Source organism: Trichosurus vulpecula, chromosome 5 (genome assembly GCF_011100635.1).
Source record: "Trichosurus vulpecula isolate mTriVul1 chromosome 5, mTriVul1.pri, whole genome shotgun sequence".
Classification (NCBI taxonomy): domain Eukaryota; kingdom Metazoa; phylum Chordata; class Mammalia; order Diprotodontia; family Phalangeridae; genus Trichosurus; species Trichosurus vulpecula.
In genome coordinates this window covers 272,563,789-272,578,506 of record NC_050577.1, presented here as the reverse complement: position 1 = coordinate 272,578,506, position 14,718 = coordinate 272,563,789, and the positions used below count along the sequence as shown (strand labels likewise).

General features: G+C 45.5%; 1 protein-coding gene across 2 annotated transcripts; it reads right to left on the bottom strand.

The window, feature by feature from the left end:
- Positions 1-9,409: 9,409 nt before the first annotated feature.
- Positions 9,410-13,954, bottom strand: LOC118850296 (keratin, type II cytoskeletal 6A-like). Of its 2 annotated transcripts, XM_036759589.1 has the most exons (10): positions 13,851-13,954; positions 13,436-13,811; positions 12,065-12,279; positions 11,607-11,667; positions 11,391-11,486; positions 10,996-11,160; positions 10,583-10,708; positions 9,999-10,219; positions 9,752-9,786; positions 9,410-9,651 (listed from the first exon to the last, which is right to left on the bottom strand). In XM_036759589.1, the coding sequence occupies exons 1-10, from the start codon at positions 13,952-13,954 to the stop codon at positions 9,410-9,412; spliced, it is 1,641 nt and encodes a 546-aa protein (XP_036615484.1). The 2 variants fall into 2 exon arrangements, with proteins under 2 accessions (XP_036615484.1, XP_036615483.1); XM_036759588.1 differs by having other exon boundaries at positions 13,436-13,954.
- Between the last annotated feature and the right edge of the window lie 764 nt (positions 13,955-14,718).

The window sequence follows — 14,718 nt, the reverse complement described above, 5'->3', positions numbered from 1 at the left end:
TACTCAAATCGAACAGCCCCGAGCAAGGGAAGCAATAGAATATTTAAAGGGAAAGAACACAATTAGATTTCAGTGGAGATGGGGACACAAACAGTTGGACAAGCTGAGGCAGGATTATTTCCGTGGAGAAGGGAACGCAAACAGTGGGATCTGTGGAGATGGGAGTAAAAACATTGGGGTGAGCTGGGGCAAGAAGGAGAAACTGGGGAGGCAGGGCATAATATTCCCCACTTTTTTTTCAAAGTGTGTCAATTCCTTGACACATTCTCAGGGGATTTGTCACAAGAATCAGGGGAACTGGGATTTTCAAATCGGTAGTGGAGATCCATAATAAACAGCAGTTTAACAGAGTTTATGCAGGACTTGACAAATTGCAAAAAACGATTAATGAGGCAGGGACCCACAACCAGAGCTATAATGAAGAGGAGGAGGGGGCCAGCCAGGGTCGTCACCAGGGTAGTGAGCCAAGGGGATCTACGGAACAGGGACTGATACCAATTCTCAGAGTTTTCCTGCTCCTTTTGTCTATTGGCAATATTTTGGCGTACCAACCTCAGGCTTTCCCACACCACCCCAGAGTTGTTAGCATAGAAACAACAAGCCTCTCCCAGGACCATGCATAGGCCATCCTACTTGAGATAAAAAAGGTCAAGGCCTCTGCAGATCCGGAGGGCCACCTCCACCAATGAGTCTACTTGTTTTTCTAGGACTGAGATGGACTGCTCTACGTGGGAGAGGCCAGTGTTTACTTGTGCACTTAAGGCCTTATAGTTGAGATCCCCTTTGACTAGGGCTTCCGTTCCAGTGGTGGCGGAGCCCACAAGCCCCAGGCCCACTAAGATGGGGATGAGGAATGGTATTGCTCACCTTTGACGGTAACTTGGTTGCCCTTCAGGGGAAAAATAGTGCCAGCCTTTCTCACCCAGGAGGTGGGAAACCTGGGGAATTATGGCCACCAAGATGCACACGGGACCCTCCGGGTGTTGTTGGTGTTTGAGGAACACAGTAGCAGAGACACACTGGGTAAGGCCATCGTGACACACCCACCAGGCTCCTGGAGGGGCCAGGAAGTAGTCTGAGCTGGAGGCCTGAATCTCCTGAGTTTGTTTGCAAATGGAGCCATACTGAGAACTGGATAAAGTGGTGTTAGGCGATGTAAGGCAAAGGCTTGTTCCCTGCACATCCCCAAGGGTGAGCCATGGTTGGTTCCACTTGAAGTTCTCCGAGTTGGAGGTAGGGGTGACAGAAGCATTTAGTGGCATCACTACATAGTAAGGAGGTTGGGGCTTAACACAGATCCAACAATTTTTGCCCAGTATGTGGTTAGAGCTGTTAAGTGTCTTATGAGCAGCCAATAAAAGGGCAAGCAAGGAAACTTGATAGGTGTGGGGTTCCTGAATAATAGGTATTGGGGCAGGGATGGCTAGGTTCCCTATGGGGCAGGAATGGCCAGGTCCCCTATTGGGCCAACGAGATGGGGACCTGGTAAAGACTTCTTAGTCACAGTCAGGGTCACTGTCTCTCCCACATGTGGCAACCCCATGGTCACCCAAGGGATAATAATGAGTCCCAGTACCCAAGAGACCAGGCTCTCCAGGCAGGGTCGAAAGGATTTAGGACAATAAGATCGAGTTTGGGGTGCCAGGGGTCGGACTTGATTGTACGGATACGGAGTGACGGGTCCAAGGGTTGGTCCAAGCCCTTAATGAGGCCCGGTGGGGCACACAGGGAGTCACTAAGGTCTATTGAGGGGAAGTTGTAAGCCGTGATACAAGGGCAGGCACATGTGGTTGGGCATCCTGAAATAGAACAGAGCAGGTAGCCTGCATCTGCTTGTGGGCCCTTAAAAAGGGTATTGAGGGGGAGATGTATGTCTTTGTGACTTTGGAAAGTCCAGGACTGTTTGTTCCCTGTAGTGATTACCCAAGTAGAGCTTAGCTTGGGGGCATGGGGATTGTGAGGGACCAGGGGTTAATAGGAGGACCAAGAAGGGGGGTCAGAACAGTCTTAGCTTTAGGGGGTTATCGAGGGGCTCTGCCTTCCATTGTGCAGATGTGGCTGCTTTCACATGGCTGTGGTGGGGCGAGACAGGAATGGAGTTGACCTTGATTGCAAATGGGGTGGTCAGGATGACAGTGTAAGGGCCCTTCCACTTAGGCTTGAGACCAGAGGCTGTATGTTTTCAGAGTAGGACAGAGTCCCCAGGCTGAAAGTGGTGGAGGTGGTCAGAAGTCGGAGTAGGCGGGGCTTCCCGGACAGATTTATGAAGCTGAGACTGGGTATGTTGCAGACTCTGTAGGAACTTAATGAGGGAGGCGTTAATAGGAGGGAGCTGCCCAAAAAGAATTTCAAAGGGGTCAAACCTAGTTTATTAGGGGTGCATTGGTTGCGGAGCAGGGCCAGAGGGAACAGAGTGACCCAGTTCTCCTGAAACTCTTTAAGGATGCGGTTTGCTCATTCAACCTGACCAGAGCTCTGGGGCTGTGGGCACACCCTGAGAAATTTTGGCAACAAAACTATGGCCATTATCTGAGCCAATGCTAAGGGGAAGGCCAAAAGGGGGATCAATTCATTCAAGAGTTTCTTTACAACCATCAGGGCTGTCTCTTTCTTCAGTAAAGACCAAGAGACATTTAAAACCTGCTGTCGGTGGTTTGACTTCAGCAAAATCCATTTCCCAATGTTCCCCTGGTTCTGCCCCCAGCAGCCCCACCCCCAGTGGAGCTGTCTTTGTCTGTTTGGCGTTCACTTGGGGGCAGGACCACATCTGGTGACTGTGCTGGTAAGGATGTTGTCTAGGTGGGGGATGTAGTATCTGTCCCTGAGTAGCTTTCCCCCCAGGGGTGTGATCTGATGGAGTCTTCCCACCCAATCCCTCCCCAAGACCTCAGGAACAAAAGTTTGGCCATCTCCCAAAACTCACCACCCGGACTCCTTCTTCCCCCCCCCCCCCGCCTTTTTTTTTCTTTTGGCTGCGAAGGCATCATCCGAGGGTGAATAGGTGGGAGGAGGGGTGGCAGAGGGTTGGGGGTCTGAAACAAGAAGAAGGGAGGTGGCTTCTGAGAGGGGTGCTGCTCGGGCGGCAGCATGGGCTGTGCCGTTGCCAATTGCTTCAGGGGAATCGCCAAGTTGATGGCCCTGGCAGTGGACAAGAGAAACTTAAGAGGGGAGCCAAATAGAGTCCAGGAGGGCGAGGATCTCCCCCCTGCCTCCGACTGTCCTACTAGAAGATGTGAGGGGGCCCCGTTCTTTGTAAATAGAAAAATTGTCGGAGTCAGGAAGGAGAGTGGCAAGGTTAAGAGCAGAAGACTTAGAAAGGGTAGGGCAGGGGCTGATCTGCCACAAAAAGATGAAAGGGCTTAGTGATGTCAGGGAGAGCAAATGCAGGGACAGAAGCGAGGGCCCTTTTTAGGCAGTCAAGGGAGTTTTGTTCCACCGGGGTCCAGACTAGAGGGCCAGACCCAGCAGTAGAAGAGTAAAGGGGTTTAGCAAGGTCAGCAAACCCAAGGATCCAGCAGTTCACGGACCTGCTTCTTGGTAGTAGGAACAGGAATGGTTAGGATGGCCTGGATCCGAACTTGATAGAGAGTGATTTTCAGCCTCAAGGCAGTACCCAAGGTAGAAAACAGAGGTGCAACGGATCTGCATGATAGCCAAGGGAATTTAAAAGAGACAGAAGAGAGTGAGTAGCTTGAAAGCAATCATCCTCAGTGGATGTAGCTAACAAGAGATCATTAACATACTGAATGAGGGAGCAAGAAGGGTTAGATTCCTGGAAAGGCAAGAGATTCTGGTGGAGGGTTTCATCAAAGAGGGTGGGGGAATTTTGAAACCCTGAGGCAACCTTGTTCAGGTCAACTGGCAAGAGAAGCCCGAAGAAGGGTCGACTCAGGTAAAAGCAAAAAGGGGCTGGCTTGCAGGAGCCAAAGGAATGGAGAGGAAAGCATCCTTAAGGTCCAAGACAGTGTACACAGTGTGGGTGGATAGCAAGAGGCTGAGGAGGGTGTAAAGATCTTGCACTGGCCAAAAGTCAGAAGTTCCAGGCTTTTTAACAGGAAGTAGAGGGGTGTTCCGGGGGACCCGCATGGGACAAGGATGCCAGCCTCCTTGAGGCAGGAAATATGGAGAGCTACTGAGGAAAGAGAACGAATTTGTCTGGAGGCTAGAAAAGCAGTTTTGGGTCCTGGGGGAGGGTCACTGGAGGAGAGAAAAGTGGAGAGTTATGCCTGTGTGGGCTTCAGAAGGCATGGGATACTGACGAATAGAAACCAGAGAGGATGTGGCTAGAAGCCAGGAGGGTTAGATTCAGCCCAAACCCCAGGGACCAAGGGAAAAAAGGTGGTCCATGTGGGGGCTGGCAGAAGCTGACTCGATCAGCTCATGGAGGAGGGGAGGGCATCAGAAAGGGAGGTCAGGGCTAGGTCCAGGGAGGCTGACTTGCCATGGTCTTCGGGTATCACAACTTGATAATAATAGTAGTTTCTGACAAATACCTTTTCTTTTTAAAGTTTTTACCTGGACCTCAAATCAAATTTTAATTTTTAAAAGAATACCCTAAAAGCCAATTATTAAAAATTAGTCCTACTGACTTTAAAAGCCAGGTTCAGAGGTCAGCTAGTTTCTGACTCCACTGTTCTCTTTCTTTCAGTAAAAACTTCCACTTCCAGGCTTTTCCCAACTTATTGTACAAATAGGGATCCCAGTACTGCTGCTACAAAACCTGGAAGTTTATAACTTCTTAAATTAAGCTTCTTTAAAAGACATGGTCATGTGAAATGACTTAACGGTTTCCTAATCCATTCATTATTTTAACAATGTAATTGTCAGTTTAACAACACTTAGAGAAATTGTTTCTCTAACAGCACAGATGAACCTAACAGTTGTTACCAGGCAATATGAACTTAATTTTAGAAATGCAACAATACCATAAACAGATGTAAACCTTTAGAATCATAATTAATTAATTACCAATCTGGCTGGATGTATTTCCACCTTCATCTTATCACCATTGACATAAACTTCACATCTGAGAAAATTCACATATGAAGCAATTCTATCTAACTTGAACATTTGTTTTTGCCAATCAATATGCTAAATACTTTTACAATTAAGAATACTATTACAATTTGGAATTACCTGTTATAACCAGGTCAGTTTAAAGTGACATACTGGACCAATATTCATGTTAAATTTAATAGAACCTACTCACAGATCTAGTCCAACGGGTGGGTGGGCATTAATCCCTTCCATCTCTCTATAACTTCATCTACTGGATTTTTTTTTTTCACTCAGGCTATCAAGCCTTTTACTCTAAGCTGTTAGCTCAAGATTTTAATTTACTAATCTTCCACTTTTATCACAGTCACTCTTTTCCTTTTCCCATAAACTTTAGTGACAAGCAGTAAAATGAACTCAAATTTATCTTAAGCATTAAATTAGGAATGACACATCTTCATTTTTCACTTTTCACTTCTTTTCTGGTTGGGTCCCATTACACAAAAACTTTTCCTCCTTTATGTAGGCAGAAAAAGGGTTAAAATACTTATCTAGCTATTTCCCTTTTGACCTTTAGGGAGGAGTTAACCCTTCCTTATCTTGAAACTTTTTAGTGCAGAGAAGTTCAAAGGAACTTTTCCCATGTACCTTTAAGTTTTTCTCCTGAGTAGTTACCTTTAAGTCTTTCTTTTTCTCCTGCTCAGATAACTCTGTCCTTTTTTTGAGTGGAGGTTATGCCAGAACCCTGAGAACTCAGTCTTAACACTTCTCAGGCTTTCTTTTCTCACATACCCTCTTTTCTTCCGTCTTCAACATAAATCAATCTCCCCCCACAACTTGACTTTAGCTTGTGGGTTTTTTCTCCTTATGGTGGTAAATTTTTAACCAGACTATGGACTACATAGCTTGCTCTTCTCCCTCCTCAGAAATGCCAGTATGATAGGGAGGGACAAGTGGGGGAGTTTACTGCCCGCTGCTGCAGCAGCTGACAGGCTACTCTTACTCACTCACGAACGGACACACACATGCACAGGCACAAACAGACAGATAAAAACACACAAACACAAAACAGAGAGACACCCCAGGACAGATACCAGAAACCAGAACAGGCAGAGGCCTAACGTCTTAGCGCATGCCCGGGAGATCGATACTTTTTCAGCCACATCTAGCCCCGGGTCTCCACCAGAACCAGAAGGGAATTCCCACCAGAAACCAGAAAACAGAAACCTGACTCAACTTACCCTCTGGGGCTCTGGAACATCTCAGAGATCGGTTCCCCTAGAGGTCTGGATCCACAAAAGTCCGAAGAGAGGGCAGGTCAGTGTCAGGGGGTGGGTTAGTTCTCCTCCCTCTCAAACTCTTGGGGCTCTGAAACGTCTGGCCTAAAAGCCAATTATTAATTTCTCAGAGGCTGGCTCCCCTTAGAGGTTGGGATGAGGAGACGCCCGTTACCCGAAGACGAGACCCTACCTGGCCCAGGTCTCGGGGGATGCCACAGGCCACCCCCAAATCTCGCTGGGGCCTCCAGAAATGTTGTGCCGAAAAAAAGGGAGTGAGACCCAGATATAAATTTGGATGTGGATTTATTCAAGCATGCGACTGTTCAGAGTAATTACTCAAATCGAACAGCCCCTAGCAAAGGAAGAGATAGAGTATTTAAAGGGAAAGAACACAATTAGATTTCCGTGGAGATGGGGACACAAACAGTGGGGTCCATGGAGATGGGAGTAAAAACAGTGGGGTGAGCTGGGGCAAGAAGGAGAAACTGGAGGGGGAGGCAGGGCGTAACAGAACATTTCAAAAAATGAAGGGAAACAAGAAAGAGAATTGTATATGAAACTGTGAGTTGCTGTTATATTCATTCCTGGAGGATGTTAGAAGCCAAAGAGAAGAATAGCAAACTTGTAAGTGCGGCAGTAAACTTCAAGACATAGGATCAAGGTGATCAAGCCCATCTTTGGTCTTTTAGCCCTTGATGACTGATCTTGATTATGTGAGTGGGAGACCTGAGTTTCAAGGTATCAGCATGCTATTAGGAGGCCGTACTACCTATAAAATGACCTGGGAGCTGATTTTGTCACTAAAGGCAGGGGTAAGGCAGTGACAGATTACAAATATTTTCCCTTGGGGAAAGAAAAAAAATGAGCTGAGGTTGGAAGATAAAAAAAGGTGTGTGATTTTCCCAAGATCACAGCTAGTGAATGAAAGAGTTAGGTAGTGAATTCAAGTCTTAAGACTTCAAATCCATAGTTCTTTCTAGCAAAAAACATTGTTTTTTAAGCAGATGTAGAAACTGAGGTTCAGACAGGGAAAGTCACCTGTCCAAGATCACATAGCTAGGAAGTAGAAGATCTATCTGTGAGGGAGGTCTTCAAATATTTTAAATATTTGAATTTAAAATTCAAATTTTAAGTTTAAATATTTACAATTTTAAAATATTTTTAAATCTGTCATGGGGAAAAGAATGAGAACTGTTCTTTGATCCCAGAGGATAGAACCAGGAACAATCAGTGAAAGTTTGAGAGAGGCATATTTAGGGTTGAGGTAACTGGACAAAAACAACTGCTTCTGATTAGAACGATCTCAAAGTGGGATGAACTGTCCTGAAAGGTCATAGATCAGAAATTTAGACCATATACAGCACCTTAGAGATCATAGAATCCAACCCCCTCATCTTATGGATGAGAAAACTAAAGGTCACATGAATACTACCTAGCAGAGTTGAGATTTCAACGCAGGTTCTCTGACTCCAAACTCAATGTTCTTTCCATGGCACCATACTAATTGGTTTCTCCCCATCCTGAAGGTCTTTGAGCAAAGGCTGGAATATTACTTATCAGATATGTCATAGAGGGGATTCTTGTCCATGTGAATTGGAATTGGCATTGGGATTGATACTGGCATTGGCTTTTGAATTGATACCTTTGAGGTGCCTTCCAGACTTGATACCTTGTGGTAACCTCTACTCCATGTTGAAGAAGACTTTAGAGAAGAAAGAGGGTGGGAACTTGCAAAGAGTGACAAGAGATTTCACTTAACTCCTCAGTGCCCTGCGTAAATCTCTAGGACTATAATTCGCAGAACAAGAGTCTGTCAACATTGGTGGAGAGGGTTTCTTCAACCCAGTGAAATCACAGTTCCAGAAAAAAAACTAAAAGAAAATGAATCCCAGCTGCAAATACCCAAGTGTTGGAGGGAGGCAAGGTGGAAGTACTGCCCTTTGCTAGAGGGGTCAGTAGAACCACCACTCCCTCCAGTTTTGGTGAAGATGACTCACAACCAGGCACCTTGGTCACAGCAATATAAAATGGAGTGGCTAGGGGCAGCAATTGGCAAATACCCACTGTATGAGGCAAACTGTAAGGGAAGGCAGCCATTCTCTGGATGTCTCCTCTTGGGAAGGAAGCCCACTCCCTAAATGTAGAAGTCTGTCTCCTATATGTCAGTACTCCATGGCAAAGCCTCACTCGCCCTATCCTGGTAACCATTCTGATGAAGTAGGTGATTAGTGCAGAGATTTATAACCTTTTTATCTGGTAAACTCTCCTCAGAATATTGTTTTTAAATGAATACCTTTTAAATACATAGGATTGCAAAGGAAACCAATTATACTGAAACACAATTATAAAATATTTAAATAAAACAAATTCATGGCCCTCCCCGAAATCTGTCCATGGATGTTTGAAGACCAAAATTCCTAGACTAGAGTCTTCTCTGAGTGACAGAAAGGTTAGAGGATTAAAAAAAAAGTTTGACAACCACTGATCTAGCATAAAGGCAACTCCAGACAATACCAGTATATATTATAAATCTGCTTTATTAGACAAGTATAAGAGATGGAAGGGACCAAAGAAACATGCCACAGGGATACAGTTTCTGTATTCTATCTGCTTATATCACCTCTGCTTTCAGGGACACTGAGAGAATACACCAATACCGCTTCTTTTTAGCACATAGAGATTCAATAGTTGTGCAGCTCCAGATGGCCAGTTGAAAGTGGCCAAGTACACGATGCTTCTTCCAGACCCAAAGTGAGTGTCTGTTCTTAAAAAAGAACACTTAGGTATTTTTCCAAAGCCTCTGACTTAGGAACTTAAAGACAATAGGTGAACATTCTGATAGCTGGACAAGAGGGTCAGATAGAACTTGTATGATACTGCTCACTGATATTCTCAACAATTTTAGGACTAGAAGTTCATGCTCAGGGAATATAATCCAGGTGGTGAATATGTGGCATTTAAAATTTTGGACCCAACCCTGGGTGCAAGAGAAGATCAAAGGTTGGAGTGAGGGTGTCTAGAAACCAACCCCAACATCTGCAGCAGCCAAAAAGATAGCAGCCTTGATGCTAAGGATTAGGAACAGGAAACAGGGGCTTGAGGCATTCCGGAGCCAAGAATCTGGTAGACACATGTTAGTGCTTGTAGCTCTTCTTAGTGGAAGATGTGGTCGTGGTGTACTTTACGCTGGTGCTGCTGCCCCCCAGGGAGCCTCTCCCACTGCCGGCGCTGAAGCCACCTCCAACGCTGAGTCCTCCTCCCACACCGTAGCTGCTGCTGCTACCGTAGGAATAACCACTTCCTCCACCCAGTCCGAAACCACCGCCAACGCCGCCGCCACTGCCATACCCACTGGAAACTGTGGAGCTCACGACAGCTGTGGAAGGAATGGGAAAAAAAATACACATTGAGACCCCACTAAGACAGAAAGCTCCAGAGAAGTGAAAGCAGAAGTGAGAACAATTAAAGATACTTACAGATGTTGACTGGTCCAACACCCTCTCCGCTCATTCTGTGTGGGAAGGAAACAAAAGATTGTATTTCAGAAGACTGAACTTGTGACAAGGTGGAATGATCGCAGAAGTATCCCGAGCGGCCCATAGGGTGACCAGTTCACTCTGCATTTTCTCAAAACTTGATCAATGCTCCTGAGGTTCTGCTCAGTGCCCGGATGCCTGAGGAAACCCAGCACACAAACCCAAGAGAGCAAGGACCAGGACCCACCTGCACTCCTCTCCCTCCAGCAGCTTCCTGTAGGTGGCGATCTCAATGTCCAGGGACAGCTTGACGTTCATCAGCTCCTGGTACTCGCGCAGCTGGCGGGCCATGTCCTGCTTGGCCTTCTGAAGAGCAGCTTCCAGCTCTTCTAATTTGACCCTGGCATCCTTGAGGGCCATCTCACCCTTCTGCTCAGCTTCAGCAATGGCATTCTGCAAGTTAGCGCACTGCAGGGAAAAAGGAGATCTTACTCTTTCTTCCTTTCTACTGCAATGGAGTCTTATGACACAAAACAATTAGGAAAAAAGCTGGAACTCATCAATCCCAGCCCTCCTCCCTACCCTCAGCCCTTGTGATCAGCAAGCCGCAATTTAATGCTGTTCTGTGTTAGCCATGTCAAATGTGGAAATGAATGACAACTGGTGGGAGATGGGCCAGGCGTAATAAGGACAAGGCTTTAGAATAAAAAGGCTCATTAATTGCTGGGAGTCATATGGGTAGATTAGTTGTAAGGAGTTGTCATAGTAACAGTGATGAAGACATCCAGAAGCAAGGTGCAACCTTGGCCCAGAAAAATGGCTATAACCTACTTGCTTCTTGACATTATCGATCTCGGCTCTCAGCCTCTGGATCACTCGGTTTATTTCGGAAATCTCCTGCTTGGTGTTGCGGAGATCATCCCCATGGCGGCCAGCTGTGATCTGCAGTTCCTCATACTTATGAGATAGAAAAAAGGAAAAGAAAGAGAGAGAGCATCAGTATCACACTGAGATACTTTCCAAATTGTCTCAATGTTTCTTCATGGAATTCTCTCTAAATGCTCAGTAGGACAATTTAACTCATCCTTCATAAGACAGATGTTGGGGAAGTGGCTTGTCATATTACAGTGTTCTATTTCCCAAGTGAAAAAAAGGGGTTGGGGCAGGACTCTAATCTGCCCTTAGCTCTCTGGTAGGTTAGGATGGGGATTACAAATAGGCCAATTACTGACCCCTTATCTCACCTTGGTCTGGTACCAGGACTCAGCCTCAGCCCTGCTCCTCTGAGCAATATCTTCATACTGAGCCTTGACTTCAGCAATGATGCTATTCAGATCCAGAGTGCGGTTGTTGTCCATGGACAGAACAACAGAGGTGTCAGAAATGTGGGTCTGCATCTGGGACAGCTCCTAGGGGACAGAGACAATCAGTGCCATCTTTAGTCAGTAAGAAGCATTCCCAGGGGGCCTGGGAATTCTCCCAACAGGTCCCCTAGCCCAAACCTTCATTAGGTGATATTTCAGTGCCTAATGGATCTGAGATGCCAGGCTTAAAGTTTTACATATTGAATATCCAGCATGTTTCCTTTGACACCTTTCCCTTAAAAAAACCTATTTTGGGGGGAATAAAGAATTCTTACTGCCTCATATAAGACTCTCAAGAAGTTGATTTCATCTTGGAGGCTGTCTGCATTGGCTTGCAATTCAACCTTATTCATGTAGGCAGCATCGACATCCTGGATAGGAAAAGCATACAAGAAATTAGAGCTCCTTTCTCCTATAACCAAACCCAGAATGTTTGCTTGGGCACAGGCTGCCTCTTTCTGCAGCCTGTCCCTTAGAATCAATCAACTCACCTTCTTTAGTGTCACAAATTCATTCTCTGCTGCAGTACGCTTGTTGATTTCATCTTCGAACCTGGATAGCAGAAAGGAAAGATGTTTGAGCCAATGGCCAATAGGACAGAGTGAAACCAGCCTGAAATCCAAGATCTCCCACAAAATGAACCATTCCCATGTGGATCACGAATCTCTTTTCATTGATATGAAGGGGTGAGCTAACACAGGGCACACTAAGAAATTTAAGAGGTAGAGTTGTGATCTCTGATCTTCTTTACTACCTTACCACCCCCATTTTGTCCTCTTAGGGATGCTTTGGAATAGTGTGAGGTATTTCCTTCCTCTGTGAATCTTTTGTAGTCTGGAAACCAGGTGTTTCCTCCTTCCTTCTGGTCTTTATCCATCAGGGAACTGAGTCCCACACTCTTTCACTTGGCTAATCTAACCTTTGTCTTTTCTAGTGTCTTCTCACTTACTTGTTCTTGAAGTCTTCCACTTGATCTTGCATGTTTCTCAGCTCATTATCCAGAGAACCTTTCTCAAGTGTGATTCTATCCAGTTGCTGCCTGAGTTGGCTAATATAGGCTTCAAAAAGTGGATCCAAGTTTTGCTTCACAGTCTTGGTGCCCTGTTCCTGGAGCAGTGTCCATTTGGTATCCAAAACCTTGTTTTGCTGTTCAAGAAATCGGACCTGGAGAACAGAAGAGAAAGTTAGTCCCATAAAGCATTGCCTGAGCTGGTGGAAGTCAGTGGAAGAAGGCAATAATATCATCAATGGTTGCATGACTTTCCCCAAATTCTAGCAGGGCAGCAAATCCTTATGATGTCACGTTGTGAAGAGAGGTTTTGATCATGGCAATTCTCTACTCAAATTATACTGGCAACCCCCAATTTTCCTGTAGGGGTTGCCCAATCACCATCCCTATCAACAGATTTAAATAAAACCTACCCTCTTCTGCCTCTCCCTTCTCTCATCACTTTAGTTTTTTTTTAGCTGTAATTGAAATTAAGAAGATAATTTATCCACTCTAGAGTACAAAGTGGATTCTAGAATCTTAATGTTGGAAGTGACTGTAGAGGATACCTTGTCACACCTCCCACCCAATGCAGGAATCCTTTATACAGAAGACTTTCAAGCCTCTAATTGAAAGCAATAGTTATTTTGATTAATTTCTATGTTTTTAAAGTGTCCAAGAATTCATTGCCATTTCCATCATGATGATTCTTGAGTGAACTGAATATATCTTTTGATTTGTTTATGTCTTCCCATAATAGGATCAGAGAATCATAGCCTTAGATAAGATGAAAGGGATTTTAGAGGTCGGAAGTATAATCTCCTCCTTTTACAGTTAAGGATCTGAAACTCAGAAAGGGTGGCTTGCCTAAAATCACACAGGTTGTAAATGGTAGACCTGAGAACCAAATACTGGTCCTCTGACTCCCAGTTGGGTAGAATTTTCTCTGTACCATGCTGCCTTACTTTGCCATGGGAGCTCAATTATTATTGGCTGACAAAAATTTCTCACCACTCCTTCACATATTCCAGCAATGAAAGAACAACCCATATTTTAACTTGTTCTCCTCACATGCCAGAGGGTTATTGACAGCTGAGAATTCTCTCCATCCATGGAGAAGAGGAAAAGTTTCCAAGAAATTTAACAATTTAGGCATGTTGTTATCTCTTTCAGTAATCATCAGTTGGGCAAGCTTCCCAGTGCTGAGAGAATTTGGGTCTCTTCTTTCCCATTCTCAAGTCTCTCTTTGGCAGCAAGTTAAGTACAAAGAGATGAACACTGATCTTCAGGGACTCTGAAACACCTGAAGGTGGGGATATCTTAGTGTCTTACCTTGTCAATGAAGGAAGCAAATTTGTTGTTGAGGGTCTTGATCTGCTCCCTCTCTTCACTCTTCACCCTCTGGATGGTGGGGTCAATTTGCAGGTTGAGGGGAGTCAGAAGACTCTGGTTGATAGTGACTTCTTGGATTCCACCAGGGGGACAGACAGGAAACCCAGCTCCTCCATAACCACCACCAAAGCCAGCTCCACCACCAAATCCAAAGCCACCACTGACTCCACTGCCGAAACCAAATCCGCCTCCCACTCTTCCACTATATCCACTCTGGAAGCCACAGCTGTTTCCTGCCATGGAGATCCTGTTGGACCTCCCTAGGTTGTAAAGGCTTCGGCTGCCGAAACCAGCTCCCCCAGAGATTCCACAAGCCCTTCCAAAGCCACCACTGCCCCCAGAACGGCACACAGACCTAGAGCTGAAGCCTGACCGGCTGATGCCAGGGGTGATGGCAGAGTTAGCACTGAAGCCACTCCGGCTACTTCTTTGAGTCCTGACTGTATATTGAGAAGACATGATAGCTTGGTTTTGCTCAAAAATGAGAAGACTGAAGAGAGAAAGTTAAAGCCAAAGAGGACCAGAGAGGAGGAGGACTGTGTGAGAATGAGATCCCAGCAATGGTTTTATATAGGGAGAAAAATAGGGTTGGGTCCAATGTATGAAGATGAGCTTGCAGGTGGGGAAGGGCTGGGCTTTACAAGTAGTGAGATCACTCCCACCTTGCTGGAAAAGGTATGAAAGATCAAGATTGCTTTTTTGGCTTCCGTTAGTCATAGAGAAATTCTCTAGCCTTCCAGCCTTAACTTGATCCCTAGACAATAAAGGTAGTATGCAAATTCACTGAAGTCATCTACTAGTCATGTTTCTAAACAAAGGAGACAAGGAGCTGATCTGTGGTAATTGTGCTCTCCTCTGCTTACTCAGATGTGTCCCCCCAAGTCACTCCCTCTACCAGCACCACCCTCCACCCAGATAGGGTGGGACTTTGCCATAGGGCAGTTAGCCATTTACTCAATGGCTAATGTGTATGTGTGTTTGTGTTTCTAAGGAAGCAAAGAAAGGCACAGTCTCACCTGCTCCCACAACTTCTTCCTAACATCCTGGTGATTTTACTTGAGTAGAGAGAGAGAGAGGGAGAGAGGACGCAGTTTGATGATGCCTCACAGCAATGGAGCCTGGTGGTCTTTGGGGAGCTTTTCTGAAAGAAAAGGCAGACATAGTCTGAACTGGGACTCTCTGCAATACTGACCTGGCACTTAAAAGAAGAGGCTCAATTCAAC

Bases quoted from the DNA above. Each gene is read 5' to 3' on its own strand.
- LOC118850296 (XM_036759588.1), bottom strand. From the start codon at position 13,954: ATGTCTTCTCAATATACAGTCAGGACTCAAAGAAGTAGCCGGAGTGGC. The intron at 11,487-11,606 runs GTGAGTTGATTG...TTTCCTATCCAG, and splicing joins AATTTGTGACACTAAAGAAG to GATGTCGATGCTGCCTACAT. The intron at 10,220-10,582 runs GTAGGTTATAGC...TTTTCCCTGCAG, and splicing joins TCGATAATGTCAAGAAGCAA to TGCGCTAACTTGCAGAATGC.